We start from the raw sequence: 18183 nt of genomic DNA, 5'->3' as shown, positions 1-18183 counted from the left end.
CAATCTGACTACTTTTGCTAGTTATCAAAAAACTAGCAGGTACGCTCGGCACTTTTCCGGCCCAGCGTACCTGGTTTTCAATCCGCCGCCCTGGAGGCGGCGGATCCCATAGGAATCAATGGGAGTATGACCATAGCGAAAATTCATGTTCGCTGCTGCCCGACATCCCATTGATTCCTATGGGAGCTGTCTGCACCTAACACCCTAACATGTACCCCAAGTCTAAACACCCCTAATCTGTCCCCCCCTACACCGCCGCAACTAAATAAATGTATTACCCCCTAAACCGCCGCTCCCGGAGCCCACCGCCACTCTAATAAACTGATTAACCCATAAACCGCAGCTCCCGGACCCAGCAGCCACTATAATAAACTGATTAACCCCTAAACTGCTGCTCCCGGACCCCGCCGCCACCTACATAATACCTATTAACCCCTATCCTGCCCCCCTACACCGCCGCCACTATAATAAATGTATTAACCCCTATCCTGCCTCCCCTACACCGCCGCAACTATAATAAAATTATTAACCCCTAAACCTAAGTCTAACCCTAACCCCAACACCCCCCTAACTTAAATATTAATTAAATACATCTAAATTTTATAACTCTTCTTAACTAAATGAATCCTATTTAAAACTAAATACTTACCTTTAAAATAAACCCTAATATAGGTACAATATAAATAATAATTATATTGTAGATATTTTAGGATTTATTTTTATTTTACAGGCAAATTTCTATTAATTTTAACTAGGTACAATAGCTATTGAATAGTTATTAACTATTTAATAGCTACCTAGTTAAAACAGAGAGAAATTTACCTGTAAAATAAAAACTAACCTAAGTTACAATTATACCTAACACTACACTATCATTAAATAAATTATTCCTATTTAAAACTAAATACTTACCTGTAAAATAAACCCTAATATAGCTACACTATCATTAATAATTACATTGAAGCTATCTTAGGATTTATATTTATTTTACAGGTAACTTTGTATTTATTTTAGCTAGTTAGAATAGTTATTAAATAGTTATTAACTATTTAATAACTACCTAGCTAAAATAAATACAAAATTACCTGTAAAATAAATACTAACCTAAGTTACAATTAAACCTAACACTACACTATCATTAAATTAATTAAATAAATTACCTACAAATAACTACAAATAACTACAATTAAATAAACTAACTAAAGTACAAAAAATAAAAAAAACTAAGTTACAAAAAATAAAAAAAAATAAGTTACAAACATTTAAAAAATATTACAACAATTTTAAGCTACTTACACCTAATCTAAGCCCCCTAATAAAATAACAAAGCCCCCCAAAATAAAAAAATGCCCTACCCTATTCTACATTAAAAAGTTAACAGCTCTATTACCTTACCAGCCCTTAAAAGGGCCTTTTGCGGGGCATGCCCCAAAGAATTCAGCTCTTTTGCCTGTAAAAATAAAATACAACCCCCCCCAACGTTAAAACTCACCACCCACATACCCCTACTCTAACCCAAACCCCCCTTAAATAAACCTAACACTACCCCCCTGAAGATCATCCTACCTTTAGCCGTCTTCAGCCAGCCGACCACCGATGGAACAGAAGAAGACATCCGGAGCGGCAGAAGTCATCATCCAAGGGGCGCTGAAGAAGTCTTCCATCCGATTGAAGTCAACATCCAGGCGGCGCTGAAGAAGTCTTCCATCCGATTGAAGTCATCATCCAGGTGGCGTCTTCAATCTTCATCCATCCGGAGCGGAGCCATCTTCAGACGAGCCGACGCGGAGCCATCTTCTTCCACCGACGACTGAACGACGAATGACTGTTCCTTTAAGTGACGTCATCCAAGATGGCGTCCCTCGAATTCCGATTGGCTGATAGGATTCTATCAGCCAATCGGAATTAAGGTAGGAAAAATCTGATTGGCTGACCTTATGTATTGTACCACTTCATTACTGATATATACTGTGCATATATAAACATTTATTGTGTGTGCAGACCTTATGTATTGTACCACTTTATTACTGATATATACTGTGCATATATAAACATTTATTGTGTGTGCAGACCTTATGTATTGTAGCACTTAATTACTGATATATACTGTGCATATATAAACATTTATTGAGTGTGCAGACCTTATGTATTGTAGCACTTAATTACTGATATATACTGTGCATATATAAACATTTATTGTGTGTGCAGACCTTATGTATTGTAGCACTTAATTACTGATATATACTGTGCATATATAAACATTTATTGAGTGTGCAGACCTTATGTATTGTAGCACTTAATTACTGATATATACTGTGCATATATAAACATTTATTGTGTGTGCAGACCTTTCGTAATGCTGCACTTAATTACTGATATATACTGTGCACATATAAATATTTATTGTGTGTGCAGACCTTATGTAATGCTGTACTTAATTACTGATATATACTGTGCATATATAAACATTTATTGTGTGTGCAGACCTTATGTAATGCTGTACTTAATTACTGATATATACTGTGCATATATAAACATTTATTGTGTGTGCAGACCTTATGTAATGTAGCACTTAATTACTGATATATACTGTGCATATATAAACATTTATTGTTTGTGCAGACCTTATGTAATGTAGCACTTAATTACTGATATATACTGTGCATATATAAACATTTATTGTGTGTGCAGACCTTATGTAATGCAGCACTTAATTACTGATATATCATATGCATATATAAACATTTATTGTGTGTGGAGACCTTATGTAATGTAGCACTTAATTACTGATATATACTGTACATATATAAACAATTATTGTGTATGCAGACCTTATGTAATGCAGCACTTAATTACTGATATATACTGTACATATATAAACAATTATTGTGTGTGCAGACCTTATGTAATGCAGCACTTAATTACTGATATATACTGTGCATATATAAACATTTATTGTGTGTGCAGACCTTATGTAATGTAGCACTTAATTACTGATATATACTGTGCATATATAAACATTATTGTGTGTGCAGACCTTATGTAATGCAGCATTTAATTACTGATATATACTGTGCATATATAAACATTTATTGTGTGCAGACCTTAAGTAATGCAGCACTTAATTACTGATATATACTGTGCACATATAAATATTTATTGTGTGTGCAGACCTTTCGCAATGCAGCACTTAATTACTGATATATACTGTGCATATATAAACATTTATTGTGTGTGCAGACCTTTCGCAATGCAGCACTTAATTACTGATATATACTGTGCATATATAAACATTTATTGTGTGTGCAGACCTTATGTAATGCAGCACTTAATTACTGATATATCATATGCATATATAAACATTTATTGTGTGTGGAGACCTTATGTAATGTAGCACTTAAATGTTTATATATGCACAGTATATATCAGTAATTGTGTGTGCAGACCTTATGTAATGCAGCACTTAATTACTGATATATACTGTACATATATAAACAATTATTGTGTATGCAGACCTTATGTAATGTAGCACTTAATTACTGATATATACTGTGCATATATAAACATTTATTGTGTGTGCAGACCTTATGTAATGCGGCACTTAATTACTGATATATACTGTGCATATATAAACATTATTGTGTGTGCAGACCTTATGTAATGCAGCACTTAATTACTGATATATAGTGTGCATATATAAATATTTATTGTGTGCGCAGACCTTATGTAATGTAGCACTTAATTACTGATATATACTGTGCATAAATAATCACATACTCATTCACGTGTCAAAACCTCTGCTTCCCCCTTTACTCTCCATTCCAGCAGTTGTGCCGTGACTTAAAGGCCTAGTAGGGGATCACATGCAGGATGTAGTGTGTAGGGATAAGCAGGAGGTTACAGCCCTTGTGACACTAATGACTACACAACTGAGGGCTCCGTAGAAAGCACAGTATAGACAGCATGGAGACTGAACAGATTACGTACTTGCAGGTACACTTGCTCCTTTGTCCTCAGTGTCCAGCCCTGGTGGGATGTAGGACATATCAACCGCAGTGATGGACTTCCGCAGCATCTCTTCCCAAGTGTTGTAGGCGATATCTGTCACCGGACCACCTGAGGAGTCTCTCCTGTTCTTGGCCTCTAAGTCCATCTTCTTTTTCACGGCAGATTTGCAATCATAAAACCTGTGTTTGATACAGTCCATAGTCCTCTTTGTTTTGCTAACCATATACACATCGTCCTGTATCTGTTTCCAGATGGCATTTCTCTTTGAAGCACTACCATGTTTGTGGAGCCCCGTGTCAAACAGTATGTGGGCGTTGGCCAAGACGCCCTTCACCAGCACCACGTTCTCCTCATAGGTACATTTAGGGCCCCGGTGTTTCTTAAAATGCTTGGACCCAGCCCTTGTATCTCGGCCTTCTGACTGCATCTGAGAGGTATCATCACCCTGTTCTGACCCTCTGGTTTTAGTCATCCTTTTCTTCCCTGTACCCCCGAGGCCCCCTATTGAATAGAAAGTTGGCTTAGAAACCCTGGTCTCTGTGGGCCACCCTGTACTTTCATCCCCCTCATCATGTACGGAATTCACTTTCCTTATATCTATAATTCCAGTATCCACAGTAAAATCCTCTATATCACTCCTGAGGATAGCTCGTCTGCCCTCTTTCTGACCCACCCTGCCGGACCCAGATTCCATCCCTGTCTAACCTTCTACCCGTCTATATCAGTACCCGCTGTACCCCTGCCTCCAGTGTAAAACGAAAACATATTACTAATAAAAAGCCTGAGCTATGTGCAAAGTCATGATTCTATAGGGTGTAGTATATGCAGTGATTATGGGCTATTATGTATTCATTAAAGGTACAGTCTTGCATTTGTAAATCCAAACATAATCTGTATGGAAGGGGTGAGCTTCAAATCCCCTTTATTTTGTGTGATAGAAAGAAAGTCTCGCTAATATGGCCCCTACAATATACATTTCTGTGGGGCTGCGTCATTGGTTGGATGGGGCAGTAATACATTTGCTCCAGAAGTTGCTCATATCTTGGGACAAAAATCGGATTTCAGTGTACAGGAATATGTGACCATGATGCCTCTCTCTCTGTGTCCTCTGGCTGGTCACCTGCAGGAATTCTTCACACATCAGAAAAAAAGAAAAGAAAATCAGAGTTGGATAAATTGTATTTCTTGCTACAGTACACAGCCCCCCTCCCCCAGACCGCTTCCTCTGTGTGTTATTTGTGTGCAAAACCACATTGCGCCACACCTGTTTCATTATCAGTGACCACAACAAACGTATGATAAACAGGAGCCTGTTAGTGTGCACGAGGGGACTGAAAATAAAACAAAAGAAGCGTCCTCAAGATTCACTGTGCACCTGCTGTGTGATGTCTATTGATATATGTATTAGATAGCAGTATATGATGTCTAGTGATATATGTATTATATAGCAGTATGTGATGTCTAGTGATATATGTATTATATAGCAGTGTGTGATGTCTAGTGATATATGTATTATATAGCAGTATATGATGTCTAGTGATATATGTATTATATAGCAGTGTGTGATGTCTAGTGATATATGTATTATATAGCAGTATATGATGTCTAGTGATATATGTATTATATAGCAGTATATGATGTCTAGTGATATATGTATTATATAGCAGTATATGATGTCTAGTGATATATGTATTATATAGCAGTATGTGATGTCTAGTGATATATGTATTATATAGCAGTATATGATGTCTAGTGATATATGTATTATATAGCAGTATGTGATGTCTAGTGATATATGTATTATATAGCAGTATGTGATGTCTAGTGATATATGTATTATATAGCAGTATATGATGTCTAGTGATATATGTATTATATAGCAGTGTGTGATGTCTAGTGATATATGTATTATATAGCAGTGTGTGATGTCTAGTGATATATGTATTATATAGCAGTATGTGATGTCTAGTGATATATGTATTATATAGCAGTATGTGATGTCTAGTGATATATGTATTATATAGCAGTATATGATGTCTAGTGATATATGTATTATATAGCAGTATGTGATGTCTAGTGATATATGTATTATATAGCAGTATGTGATGTCTAGTGATATATGTATTATATAGCAGTGTGTGGTCTAGTGATATATGTATTATATAGCAGTGTGTGATGTCTAGTGATATATGTATTATATAGCAGTATATGATGTCTAGTGATATATGTATTATATAGCAGTGTGTGATGTCTAGTGATATATGTATTATATAGCAGTATGTGATGTCTAGTGATATATGTATTATATAGCAGTATGTGATGTCTAGTGATATATGTATTATATAGCAGTATTTGATGTCTAGTGATATATGTATTATATAGCAGTATGTAATGTCTAGTGATATATGTATTATATAGCAGTATGTGATGTCTAGTGATATATGTATTATATAGCAGTATGTGATGTCTAGTGATATATGTATTATATAGCAGTATGTAATGTCTAGTGATATATGTATTATATAGCAGTATGTAATGTCTAGTGATATATGTATTATATAGCAGTATGTGATGTCTAGTGATATATGTATTATATAGCAGTATATGATGTCTAGTGATATATGTATTATATAGCAGTATATGATGTCTAGTGATATATGTATTATATAGCAGTATATGATGTCTAGTGATATATGTATTATATAGCAGTATGTGATGTCTAGTGATATATGTATTATATAGCAGTATGTGATGTCTAGTGATATATGTATTATATAGCAGTATGTGATGTCTAGTGATATATGTATTATATAGCAGTATGTGATGTCTAGTGATATATGTATTATATAGCAGTATGTAATGTCTAGTGATATATGTATTATATAGCAGTATGTGATGTCTAGTGATATATGTATTATATAGCAGTATGTGATGTCTAGTGATATATGTATTATATAGCAGTATGTAATGTCTAGTGATATATGTATTATATAGCAGTATGTGATGTCTAGTGATATATGTATTATATAGCAGTGTGTGATGTCTAGTGATATATGTATTATATAGCAGTATGTAATGTCTAGTGATATATGTATTATATAGCAGTATGTGATGTCTAGTGATATATGTATTATATAGCAGTATATGATGTCTAATGATATATGTATTATATAGCAGTATGTAATGTCTAGTGATATATGTATTATATAGCAGTATGTGATGTCTAGTGATATATGTATTATATAGCAGTATGTGATGTCTAGTGATATATGTATTATATAGCAGTATTTGATGTCTAGTGATATATGTATTATATAGCAGTATGTAATGTCTAGTGATATATGTATTATATAGCAGTATGTAATGTCTAGTGATATATGTATTATATAGCAGTATGTGATGTCTAGTGATATATGTATTATATAGCAGTATATGATGTCTAGTGATATATGTATTATATAGCAGTATATGATGTCTAGTGATATATGTATTATATAGCAGTATATGATGTCTAGTGATATATGTATTATATAGCAGTGTGTGATGTCTAGTGATATATGTATTATATAGCAGTATGTAATGTCTAGTGATATATGTATTATATAGCAGTATGTGATGTCTAGTGATATATGTATTATATAGCAGTATATGATGTCTAATGATATATGTATTATATAGCAGTATGTAATGTCTAGTGATATATGTATTATATAGCAGTATGTGATGTCTAGTGATATATGTATTATATAGCAGTATGTGATGTCTAGTGATATATGTATTATATAGCAGTATGTAATGTCTAGTGATATATGTATTATATAGCAGTATGTGATGTCTAGTGATATATGTATTATATAGCAGTATGTGATGTCTAGTGATATATGTATTATATAGCAGTATGTAATGTCTAGTGATATATGTATTATATAGCAGTATGTAATGTCTAGTGATATATGTATTATATAGCAGTATGTAATGTCTAGTGATATATGTATTATATAGCAGTATGTGATGTCTAGTGATATATGTATTATATAGCAGTGTGTGATATCTAGTGATATATGTATTATATAGCAGTATGTAATGTCTAGTGATATATGTATTATATAGCAGTATGTGATGTGTAGTGATATATGTATTATATAGCAGTGTGTGATATCTAGTGATATATGTATTATATAGCAGTATGTGATGTCTAGTGATATATGTATTATATAGCAGTATATGATGTCTAGTGATATATGTATTATATAGCAGTATATGATGTCTAGTGATATATGTATTATATAGCAGTGTGTGATGTCTAGTGATATATGTATTATATAGCAGTATGTAATGTCTAGTGATATATGTATTATATAGCAGTATGTGATGTCTAGTGATATATGTATTATATAGCAGTATGTGATGTCTAGTGATATATGTATTATATAGCAGTATATGATGTGTAGTGATATATGTATTATATAGCAGTGTGTGATGTCTAGTGATATATGTATTATATAGCAGTATGTAATGTCTAGTGATATATGTATTATATAGCAGTATGTGATGTCTAGTGATATATGTATTATATAGCAGTATGTGATGTCTAGTGATATATGTATTATATAGCAGTATATGATGTCTAGTGATATATGTATTATATAGCAGTATATGATGTCTAGTGATATATGTATTATATAGCAGTATGTGATGTCTAGTGATATATGTATTATATAGCAGTATGTGATGTCTAGTGATATATGTATTATATAGCAGTATATGATGTCTAGTGATATATGTATTATATAGCAGTATATGATGTCTAGTGATATATGTATTATATAGCAGTATATGATGTCTAGTGATATATGTATTATATAGCAGTATATGATGTCTAGTGATATATGTATTATATAGCAGTATATGATGTCTAGTGATATATGTATTATATAGCAGTATGTGATGTGTAGTGATATATGTATTATATAGCAGTATGTGATGTCTAGTGATATATGTATTATATAGCAGTATGTAATGTCTAGTGATATATGTATTATATAGCAGTATGTGATGTCTAGTGATATATGTATTATATAGCAGTGTGTGATGTCTAGTGATATATGTATTATATAGCAGTATGTAATGTCTAGTGATATATGTATTATATAGCAGTATGTGATGTCTAGTGATATATGTATTATATAGCAGTATGTGATGTCTAGTGATATATGTATTATATAGCAGTATGTGATGTCTAGTGATATATGTATTATATAGCAGTATGTGATGTCTAGTGATATATGTATTATATAGCAGTATGTGATGTCTAGTGATATATGTATTATATAGCAGTATGTGATGTCTAGTGATATATGTATTATATAGCAGTATATGATGTCTAGTGATATATGTATTATATAGCAGTATGTGATGTGTAGTGATATATGTATTATATAGCAGTATATGATGTCTAGTGATATATGTATTATATAGCAGTATGTGATGTCTAGTGATATATGTATTATATAGCAGTATGTGATGTCTAGTGATATATGTATACTGCTGGTGGTGCGCTCATGTTTACCTTCCTGTGCATGTGCACAGCCAGCTTAAGTCCTGTCCCTGTGTGACATTTCCTACCAGAGTCCGGTTACTGCAGACCCCCCACTGTACTGACCTACAAATAAGCTCCAGATGCTAATTTAGGCTCCTATTGTACAGACATTTCCTTTACTATAATTCACTAAATGTGATTCTGCATCAGCGATTAGCTATCACTGTATGTTGTGGTGGGTATGTATGTAATCATATATGTTATATTATTATATGTCTGTGATGTGCGTGGAAATCTTATCTGTGTGTGATGTGCGTGCACGTTAGTATAAGTCATATGTGTGTGTGTGATGTGCACGTTAGTATAAGTCAAAAGAACCAAAGCGCCTAATAGGCTGGGTCTAGAGCTAGTGAGATAAGGAAAATTAAAGGTATTTATAATAAAAATAACACTTTAATAGTTACAAGCATGGATCCATGTTACAATCATACAGACATACTTAAAATAAAATCTAAAAATACATAAAAACAGTTGAGACAGATTCAAATTAAAAGACTTCTTCGTTTCTAGTAGCTCTTGATTGGACTGATCCCCTTTCTATGTGGGACCGTTATTCCTCTAGCACCTTGCTACAGGTGAAGGTAGCCTTTTAGAGGTTAAAACAAGAATCTCAGTGTGTTCTTGTATCGATTAACCCAGATACTTAATTGTAGAATGTAGTGTGTGGTGGTGGTGCAAAAAAGAGAAAAATAGAAAAAATATTAAACCTTGCTAAAGGTAGTACTAAACCTTACTACAGGTAGTATAAACGTGAATCCTCGTGTGTGCCCTACACAAATTAATGTAAACTATTTAGAATCTAAAAGTGAAAACTGTAAGTGACATAAAGTAATCATGTGACAAAAGTACAAAATAAAATGAATTAATTGCAAATATTCGAACAATCTGTGCAAATCAAACGGTCAAACAAATGAATGTAACTAAAAGCATAAAACGAAAAAACATAATAAGTCCTTGAGAAAACAATGTTCAATCCATCAAATCACAACGTGAAAAAAGGTGCACAATAAGATTTGAAAAGACAGTGGCCACTGTAATAAAAAGATGGTTATGTCCCTGATAATCCTGTGGAATAATGGCAACCTGTAATAATACCGGAAAATGTTGATGTCAAAAATATTTTGATGTAAAAGATATTTTCGTCAGGGGCCCGACCGACCCGATTTATGCCTAAAAAGTAGAAAACAAACACACAATAGTGCAGAGCGTAATGTCCCAAAATAATAAGAAGGAGCAAGACTCACCAGTCGACGCGTTTCGGTCTGTGCTAGACCTTTTTCAAGACTGGATTGTGTTGTCCTAGACCCAGCCTATTAGGCGCTTTGGTTCTCTTACCCATTCTTCTATTCATTTGTTGACTACTAGGAGTCAATACCCAAAGCTAGGGTCACCTTGTGGCAGGCGCTGAGTGTACCGCCCACTGTTACCGTTAGTATAAGTCATATGTGTGTGATGTGCATGGAAATCTTATCTGTGTGTGATGTGCGTGCACGTTAGTATAAGTCATATGTGTGTGTGTGATGTGCACGTTAGTATAAGTCATATGTGTGTGATGTGCATGGAAATCTTATCTGTGTGTGATGTGCGTGCACGTTAGTATAAGTCATATGTGTGTGTGTGTGATGTGCGTGCACGTTAGTATAAGTCATATCTGTGTGTGTGATGTGCACGTTAGTATAAGTCATATCTGTGTGTGTGTGTGATGTGCGTGCACGTTAGTATAAGTCATATCTGTGTGTGTGTGATGTGCGTGCACGTTAGTATAAGTCATATCTGTGTGTGTGTGTGATGTGCGTGCACGTTAGTATAAGTCATATCTGTGTGTGTGATGTGCGTGCACGTTAGTATAAGTCATATCTGTGTGTGTGATGTGCACGTTAGTATAAGTCATATGTGTGTGTGTGATGTGCACGTTAGTATAAGTCATATGTGTGTGTGTTGTGCGTGCACGTTAGTATAAGTCATATCTGTGTGTGTGATGTGCGTGCATGTTAGTATAAGTCATATCTGTGTGTGTGATGTGCACGTTAGTATAAGTCATATCTGTGTGTGTGTGATGTGCGTGCACGTTAGTATAAGTCATATCTGTGTGTGTGTGATGTGCGTGCACGTTAGTATAAGTCATATCTGTGTGTGTGTGATGTGCGTGCACGTTAGTATAAGTCATATCTGTGTGTGTGATGTGCGTGCACGTTAGTATAAGTCATATCTGTGTGTGTGATGTGCACGTTAGTATAAGTCATATCTGTGTGTGTGTGATGTGCGTGCACGTTAGTATAAGTCATATGTGTGTGTGTGTGATGTGCGTGCACGTTAGTATAAGTCATATCTGTGTGTGTGATGTGCGTGCACGTTAGTATAAGTCATATCTGTGTGTGTGATGTGCACGTTAGTATAAGTCATATCTGTGTGTGTGTGATGTGCGTGCACGTTAGTATAAGTCATATCTGTGTGTGTGTGATGTGCGTGCACGTTAGTATAAGTCATATCTGTGTGTGTGATGTGCGTGCACGTTAGTATAAGTCATATCTGTGTGTGATGTGCATGGAAATCTTATCTGTGTGTGATGTGCGTGCACGTTAGTATAAGTCATATGTGTGTGTGTGTGATGTGCGTGCACGTTAGTATAAGTCATATCTGTGTGATGTGCACGTTAGTATAAGTCATATCTGTGTGTGTGTGATGTGCGTGCACGTTAGTATAAGTCATATCTGTGTGTGTGTGTGTGATGTGCGTGCACGTTAGTATAAGTCATATCTGTGTGTGATGTGCGTGCACGTTAGTATAAGTCATATCTGTGTGTGTGTGTGATGTGCGTGCACGTTAGTATAAGTCATATCTGTGTGTGTGTGATGTGCGTGCACGTTAGTATAAGTCATATCTGTGTGTGTGTGATGTGCACGTTGGTATAAGTCATATCTGTGTGTGTGTGTGATGTGCGTGCACGTTAGTATAAGTCATATCTGTGTGTGTGTGATGTGCGTGCACGTTAGTATAAGTCATATCTGTGTGTGTGTGATGTGCACGTTGGTATAAGTCATATCTGTGCAGTGTGTGTAATTAGACGATACAGGTGACAGTGAGTGTAATTAGGTGATACAGGTGACTGTGTGTGTAATTAGGTGACTGGGGGTGTAATTAGGTGACACGGGTGACTGGGGTGTAATTAGGTGACACGGGTGACTGGGGTGTAATTAGGTGACACGGGTGACTGGGGGTGTAATTAGGTGACACGGGTGACTGGGGGTGTAATTAGGTGACACTGGTGACTGGGGGTGTAATTAGGTGACTGGGGTGTAATTAGGTGACACTGGTGACTGGGGTGTAATTAGGTGACACTGGTGACTGGGGGTGTAATTAGGTGACTGGGGTGTAATTAGGTGACACGGGTGACTGGGGGTGTAATTAGGTGACTGGGGGTGTAATTAGGTGACTGGGGGTGTAATTAGGTGACTGGGGGTGTAATTAGGTGACACGGGTGACTGGGGGTGTAATTAGGTGACTGGGGGTGTAATTAGGTGACACGGGTGACTGGGGGTGTAATTAGGTGACACGGGTGACTGGGGGTGTAATTAGGTGACACGGGTGACTGGGGGTGTAATTAGGTGACTGGGGTGTAATTAGGTGACAGTGGTGACTGGGGTGTAATTAGGTGACAGTGGTGACTGGGGTGTAATTAGGTGACACTGGTGAATGGGGGTGTAATGAGGTGACTGGGGTGTAATGAGGTGACTGGGGTGTAATTAGGTGACACAGGTGACTGGGGTGTAATTAGGCGACACTGGTGACTGGGGTGTAATTAGGTGACTGGGGGTGTAATTAGGTGACACTGGTGACTGGGGTGTAATTAGGTGACAGAGGTGACTGGGGGTGTAATTAGGTGACTGGGGTGTAATTAGGTGACACTGGTGACTGGGGTGTAATTAGGTGACTGGGGTGTAATTAGGTGACACTGGTGACTGGGGTGTAATTAGGTGACACTGGTGACTGGGGTGTAATTAGGTGACACTGGTGACTGGGGGTGTAATTAGGTGACACTGGTGACTGGGGGTGTAATTAGGTGACTGGGGTGTAATTAGGTGACACGGGTGACTGGGGGTGTAATTAGGTGACTGGGGGTGTAATTAGGTGACTGGGGGTGTAATTAGGTGACTGGGGGTGTAATTAGGTGACACGGGTGACTGGGGGTGTAATTAGGTGACTGGGGGTGTAATTAGGTGACACGGGTGACTGGGGGTGTAATTAGGTGACACGGGTGACTGGGGGTGTAATTAGGTGACACAGGTGACTGGGGGTGTAATTAGGTGACTGGGGTGTAATTAGGTGACAGTGGTGACTGGGGTGTAATTAGGTGACAGTGGTGACTGGGGTGTAATTAGGTGACACTGGTGAATGGGGGTGTAATGAGGTGACTGGGGTGTAATGAGGTGACTGGGGTGTAATTAGGTGACACAGGTGACTGGGGTGTAATTAGGTGACACTGGTGACTGGGGTGTAATTAGGTGACTGGGGGTGTAATTAGGTGACACTGGTGACTGGGGTGTAATTAGGTGACAGAGGTGACTGGGGGTGTAATTAGGTGACTGGGGTGTAATTAGGTGACACTGGTGACTGGGGTGTAATTAGGTGACTGGGGTGTAATTAGGTGACACTGGTGACTGGGGTGTAATTAGGTGACACTGGTGACTGGGGTGTAATTAGGTGACACTGGTGACTGGGGTGTAATTAGGTGACAGAGGTGACTGGGGGTGTAATTAGGTGACTGGGGTGTAATTAGGTGACTGGGGGTGTAATTAGGTGACTGGGGTGTAATTAGGTGACTGGGGGTGCCAACAGGTGACAATACCGGGACAGCAGTCACACACCTAGTAATGTGACCCCGCGCATGCGCACACGCTATAATACAGCCGGGCGGTTCCGGGGTTAGCACCGGGCATTGCGGGTTGTACCCCGGCAGTGTGACCGCCCCGTGCTCTGCGTTACCTGCTTTTGGCGGCCCCGGATCTCACTCATTATATCCACCGGTGTGTGACTCCAACCTGACCGCACGGCGCCGAGGAGTGACGTCATCAGCCCGCGCCCCTTAAGGTGGTAGCTCAGGAACAGGTTTTAAAGTGGATTAATGACAGAACCCTGTATATGTCATAATACACAACCCTGTACCGTGTATATGTCATAATACACAACCCTGTACCGTGTATATGTCATAATACACAACCCTGTACCGTGTATATGTCATAATACACAACCCTGTACCGTGTATATGTCATAATACACCACCCTGTACCGTGTATATGTCATAATACACCACCCTGTACCGTGTATATGTCATAATACACAACCCTGTACCGTGTATATGTCATAATACACCACCCTGTACCGTGTATATGTCATAATACACCACCCTGTACTGTGTATATGTCATAATACACCACCCTGTACCGTGTATATGTCATAATACACAACCCTGTACCGTGTATATGTTATAATACACAACCCTGTACAGTGTATATGTCATAATACACAACCCTGTATCATGTATATATTATAATACACAACCCTGTATCGTGTATATGCCATAATACACAACCCTTTTTTTAATGCCTGGGGCAAATCGGGACAGATGGCTAGCAACCCGGGACAGGGGGACAGACCCCTAAAATCGGGACTGTCCAGCGAAAATCGGGACAGTTGGGGGGTATGCACTGTACCGTGTAAAGGTCATAATACACAACCCTGTACCATGTATATGTCATAATACACAACCCTGTACCGTGTATATGTCATAATACACAACCCTGTACCGTGTATATGTCATAATACACAACCCTGTATTGTGTATATGTCATAATACACAACCCTGTACCGTGTATATGTAATAATACACAATCCTGTACCGTGTATGTCATAATACACCACCCTGTACCATGTATATGTTATAATACACAACCCTGTACAGTGTATATGTCATAATACACATCCCTGTATCATGTATATGTCATAATACACAACCCTGTACCGTGTATATATCATAATACATAACACTGTACCGTGTAAAGGTCATAATACACAACCCTGTACCGTGTATATGTCATAATACACAACCCTGTACCGTGTATATGTCATAATACACAACCCTGTACCGTGTATATGTCATAATACACAACCCTGTACCGTGTATATGTCATAATACACAACCGTGTATATGTCATAAAACACAACCCTGTACCGTGTAAAGGTCATAATACACAACCCTGTACCATGTAAAGGTCATATTACACAAACCTGTACCCTGTATATGTCATAATACACAACCCTGTACCGTGTATATGTCATAAAACACATCCCTGTACCGTGTATATGTCATAAAACACATCCCTGTACCGTGTATATGTCATAATACACAACCCTAAATCATCATAAACTGGAAAAAAAAAACAACAATATGAGGGGAACACTTCTAGAACTCAATATAAGCTACAACGAAAAATGACAACCTTCCTCCAGATGTAAATATACTAATACCAATAACAAACAATAAGGTGAGCGCTAAATCAATAGCAAATTGAGACTAGTGGTATAAGGAAACTATAGTTATAAATTAAACACGTTAACTACATGTACTATAAAAAATGAACACTTTATAATTTCATAAAAACATTAAAAACCCTAAACCTTGCAAGGTATTAACTGCCATAAAAATAAAAAAAATGAAAAACAATCGCCTAGATTACGAGTTTTGTGTTAGGGTAAAAAAGCAGCGTTGGCCGGTCCTAACGCTGCTTTTTAACGCCCGCTGGTATTACGAGTTTCTGTAATGCCACAAAAATATCCATCTCCACTCAAATCATTAACGTCAACCCAGACCCAGTAGTTAACATATACCACAAACAAAAACATCCACGAATCAGAAAAAAAATTACACAAACTACACTTACACTCATACAAACACTACACTATATTTATTTTTAAGATTTCATATGTTCAGGTCAAAATAGAACGGATCTAAGTTACGAGATCTCCGGTGTTTGAAAAAAAAAAAAGCCACACAAAACCATTTTCGATTGACTTACATAGACAGACGGGAACAGACACTTATATAGCTACATCTAATTACAAATATTATCACATACATACACTAATCGATACATACTAACAATATACAGCACATTACATACACAAATCAGATTTTTATTAGGAATTTAACACGATTTAGCTACTTTTTCACACAAGAACATGACGTCACTCACTTTACACTTAAAGCAAGTCTTGGATTTTATTTCTACAGTAGTGGATGTGGGGTGTTCAAAGGTGTGAATATCGTATAAGATGTATTTGAGGTCAAAATTACTTTAATTTGACACACTATAGTGTGTTTCCACATTATAAATATAAATACACAATAAACATACAAACCGTAAAACTAATGATAAAACTATCCAGTGGCCACTGATCAATATTATGTTAAATTATAAAAAGCAATTCTATGATTACATCTAGATTAGGTTAGTATACCCCAAGGTATGCTAGTATACAGAGACGGTGTAACAGTGGTGTGGTTGTGTATACACAATATTAAAAACGCAGATATATATGTTGATACATATGAAGCAAATATCCAAGTGAATACAAAATAAAATTGATGTGCAAAAAGCAAAAAATAACAAAAAATGCACAATGTGTCCTGAGAGTGTCACAAAAAATACTAAAGGTGTGGAAAAAATCTATATGTGTGTGACAGTCAAAAATATAATCCAATGGTGATCAACAAAAATATAAAAAATGAAAAATAAAAACAAAAATGCAAATATCCCAATGCTGTTCAACAAAGGATAGTGAAATGTTAAAAACCAACTTGTTTCCTGATGGTGAAGAATCCAGTGATGGTGAATCCAAATGGGTGAAGTGTAGAAGGTTCTTTCCTGGTGATGAGAATCCTATAGTCCCCTTTTGTTTGGATTTAAATGTCCATCTTGGGGAATACCTGTAAAATTACAAACAAATAGTGCAAGATCACAATGAAAAAGATTAGAATTATGCTTACCAGCTGCTTGTCAACGCGTTTCGGCCAAATAATGGCCTTTATCAAGACTCTTGTGTCAAATTAAAGTAATTTTGACCTCAAATACATCTTATATCATATTCACACCTTGCCTACATCTGGCGCTTTGAACACCCCACATCCACTACTGTTTCTCTTGGCTAGCTAGGTAGCCTTTGTTCAAAGCTATAGGTCACACAGGGTCTTTGGCGCTATTTCCACACACAACTACATTTTATTTCTACAGACATTTTTCTCCTCCATTGACTTCTATGGGGAAGACGTGCTCGTGCACGCGACAGCCAGATTTACCTATTACACGGAAAAAGCGTAGACAAGAAAACTTGTAATACCAGCGTTAAATTTGTGAAACTAACTCATTCTTTCTTGCGTTAGTCCTGCTATGACAAATAGATCAAGAAATTACTAGTTCCCTATGGACTTATGGCTTTTACTTCTGTGAAATTCACTACAACATCAAATTGTTATAGAAATTTACATTACATCAACTACAAATCACCAGTACAATATCGGT

General features: G+C 36.7%; 1 protein-coding gene across 2 annotated transcripts in view; it reads right to left on the bottom strand.

The window, feature by feature from the left end:
- The window catches only part of LOC128642014 (uncharacterized), a 56042-nt gene extending 41362 nt beyond the window's left edge, over nt 1-14680 (bottom strand). The window contains exons 1-2 of one of the 2 annotated variants that reach the window (XM_053694648.1): nt 14591-14680; nt 3988-5139 (exon numbers count right to left, since the gene is read on the bottom strand). In XM_053694648.1, coding sequence (XP_053550623.1) covers nt 3988-4702 — 715 coding nt within the window. In that variant the 5' untranslated portion in view covers nt 4703-5139; nt 14591-14680. Of the gene's footprint in view, nt 1-3987; nt 5140-10851; nt 11158-14590 lie in introns of those variants that run through there. The other variant, XM_053694647.1, reaches the window with a different exon arrangement.
- Between the last annotated feature and the right edge of the window lie 3503 nt (nt 14681-18183).

This window comes from Bombina bombina, chromosome 11 (genome assembly GCF_027579735.1).
Source record: "Bombina bombina isolate aBomBom1 chromosome 11, aBomBom1.pri, whole genome shotgun sequence".
Classification (NCBI taxonomy): Eukaryota; Metazoa; Chordata; class Amphibia; order Anura; family Bombinatoridae; genus Bombina; species Bombina bombina.
Note: the sequence above shows the minus strand (reverse complement) of the source record. Positions and strands in the feature narration are given on the sequence as shown.